Below are 3,192 nucleotides of genomic sequence, written 5' to 3' on the forward strand. Positions count from 1 at the left end.
TAAACATGAAATCCTGTTTTTGAAGATCTCTTAGGTAAGAAATCAATGCAATCAAAGATTTCATACATTTTTAATGAGAAAGGTGAACAGGATGATGTGATTTCAGAGCTTAAAGGGGCCACTTTAAAGCTGTGGCCTCTGTTTATGTTATTTTTAATATCTCCATTACTATTTTTTTTTTCAAAATACATGTTACTCATACTCCCTAGTTCTGCAATAGTGTAGGCATTTCTTTTCGGCACACAATTTAAAAAAGTTTATGTCAAGTAAGTTAAATAAAGTAAGAATGAAATACTAAGAAATAAACAAAATAGAAATAAAAAAAGAATAAAGTATGAAAACAAAATGTATTTGACTTTGCTAGAGAAGGAAATGACTCCACTGTAAACAAACATACTAAAATAACAAAATGACTTCAATACGAAGAGTACTATTAAATAAACAGCAATCTTTGTCGGCATATTTCTGTAATAAAAATCCAAACATAGGACTAAATCTTACAAATATCCCAAAAATGAAGCTTAATGTGAAAGTTGAAGACTAATAGTGAGTTAGAAACTGAAGATTGTACATGAATTCACACCAACCTGTTGATGAAGACATATTAATAGATAGTCAATATCTCCCAACTGCAGGTGGGGTCTCTGATGAAGCCAAATCACAGTCGTCCATTAGAACTATGTGATCCAAGTCACTTCACATAAACAGATTAATTTAATTTATAGTATGTGTGTGGGTCCATGACTTTATGCCTAATTGTTCACAATATGGAAACATAAAGAAGTTGCAGACAACAAATTTTATCATAAGATTCTTGAGATCTCTTTGAGAACAATAGCACAATATTTTACGCTTTGGTCATATAAGAAAAACAAGAGGGATAAAAATGTACACTTGTATAAAAAGAGACAACCGCCACATCACCCCTTTTTGGCCTTTGGCTTAGATTTTTGGTTAATTTTGTAGGAAATATATGTATTTATACAGGACTGTATTCAAGTAAAAAATTAAGTCTTATTACTATATTTTAATTAAAACCAAATCTGGATCGTGCGATTTTAAGATCTAACGCCTACAAAATGGATACGTGAGTATATATATTGTACGCCCTAGGCGGTGGCCGTGGAGGCGTTACTTTTCAAGGCGTGATTTAAGAAAAATTGTTAAGGGAATTAAGTAAATGAAGAATAAAGTAGAAAATGAAAAATATAAAGAAATAAAGATAAAATAAAGTAAAAGAAAGTAAAGTAAGTGAGAAGAAATATATTGACTTTTACTAACAAGGGAAATGACTCTACTAACATGTAACGTACCAAAATGACAAAATGACTCCACTACTACGGAACGGAGGAAGTACTTATTATGCTTCGAGTCACTTCTCATTATTGAAATTCAATTCCAAATCTACACCGGAAATTGCAGAAAATGAAAGGAAAAAACTAAAAAGCAACAAAATTCTAATCTAATATACATACTTACACATTTATCCTAAAGAAATTCAGCAAAAAGAATCCAAAATCTAAAAAAAGCAAGAAAATCAAACCGAAATATAGAAAGAAAAAATCATAACTTGAGAGACAAGTCCAACTTTTTCAAGTCATGATCTTGATTCCCACCACCATCCCATCTAAAGCCCTCCACCGCCGCCGAGAACCTCCTAGACGACGATCCTACCTCGGCCGAGAGCCGCCCTATGGCCGGGTGCTGCTGGAGCGGCTTCCTCCCCCAGCTCGGCCGCGCATTAAAAGCCGGTTTATGTATCATGGAGTGGACTTGAATCCCTAAAGACCTATTGAAGTTGGAGCCATAAAGAGGGAGCGAAGCCATGCTAGGGTAGCCGAGCGCCTCATGGTGCGTGTAGGCGGCCCCGGCCCTCTTCGCCATGGTGCGCTCCCGCTTGTGGGCGTTTTGGTGGCCCCCGAGCGCTTGGGAGCTGTAGAATTTCCTGTTGCAGTAGTTGCATGAGAAGACGCGTGGCTCCGATGATTCGACCACGTCGCCCGGGAGGTTGAGGTCTAAGGTGAGGAGATCGGACTCCATTTTTGGTTTTTTTGGTTAGTTTGGAGCTAGGGCTTTGGCCATGGATATTTAATACTAATGATATTTGATTGGGGAATAAAGGTTGTGCTACTATGTGAGTAAGGGGAATTTAGAGTTACAAAGGCCTAATTATAGGAATTAGGGATTTTTTTTGGGTGCATGTGTGGCAAAGATGTTGATAGAAACTCATGGAATAAACCATCTACCCTTAATTCTTTGAAAAACATACATACCCCAATTGAATGTGTTACTCTACTTTTCATCATGTCATGTGATTTTTTAATCCCATGTTGGTCTAATGGGTCCTCACCTATCTTATGAATATATATCCATTTGTTCGGTGTATTTTGAGCAAGATTATAAACTTTAATCCCATGTTGGTCTAATGGGTCCTCACCTATCTTATGAATAGTTGAATTTCATGACTTATACTCCCTCTATCCCATTAAAAATGCAACGTTTTCCTTTTTTGGTTCTCCCATTAAAAATGAAACGTTTCCTTAAATGGAAACAACTCTATCTCTACTTTTTCATCTCTCTTACTTTACTCTCTCTTCATTAACTCACAAAACAACACTACACAAAATCCCGTGCCGATTCTCAAATATTGCATTTTAAGTGGGACGGAGGGAGTATGTATCTTGAATGGGTCCTATTCCTTAAAATTAGTCCTATTCCTTAAATTGGTAGTAAAATAAAACTAAGGATCATACCAGCTGTTGAATCATTAATATCAGTTTGTATTATCAGTTTCTAACTCAATAACCAGTTTTTTAATTTATGAATATATTTAAAATTTTGTGATGGTTCTCGTTTGATCACAACTTTATCTCAATATTTCTCGTGCTACGTTACAACTCACATTATTTTATCAACTATATATATACACATACGTTACACTCATATAAAGATGAAATGAAATGCAACATTATTATTTTTGGAGTGGCGTATTCAAATTAAACTAGAATACAATAGACAGCGAACATAAACAGTAATTAAAATCTAAAATAAGGGTCAGATAGCTAGCCTTTTTTGGCTACACAAAAAGGAAACCAATCAAGGATACACTTAATTATATAAAGATTTTGGGATTTTGATTGGAAAAATAAGATGGAGGACCAAATTTTACTCCAAAGAGAGCTTTATTTCGTA

At 35.0% G+C, this 3,192-nt stretch overlaps 1 protein-coding gene across 1 annotated transcript; it reads right to left on the reverse strand.

Annotated features, from left to right (window-relative positions):
• Window positions 1-1,354: 1,354 nt before the first annotated feature.
• LOC125193791 (zinc finger protein 1-like) lies at window positions 1,355-2,241 on the reverse strand. The gene has a single exon (XM_048091673.2). The coding sequence runs from the start codon at window positions 2,038-2,040 to the stop codon at window positions 1,564-1,566; it is 477 nt and encodes a 158-aa protein (XP_047947630.1). The 5' UTR covers window positions 2,041-2,241; the 3' UTR covers window positions 1,355-1,563.
• Window positions 2,242-3,192: the final 951 nt, after the last annotated feature.

Source organism: Salvia hispanica, chromosome 4, assembly GCF_029641045.1.
Source record: "Salvia hispanica isolate PSC_SH4W2 chromosome 4, Shi_PSC_v1, whole genome shotgun sequence".
In the NCBI taxonomy this organism is placed as follows: domain Eukaryota; kingdom Viridiplantae; phylum Streptophyta; class Magnoliopsida; order Lamiales; family Lamiaceae; genus Salvia; species Salvia hispanica.

Bases quoted from the DNA above. Each gene is read 5' to 3' on its own strand.
- LOC125193791 (XM_048091673.2), bottom strand. From the start codon at position 2,040: ATGGAGTCCGATCTCCTCACCTTAGACCTCAACCTCCCGGGCGACGTG.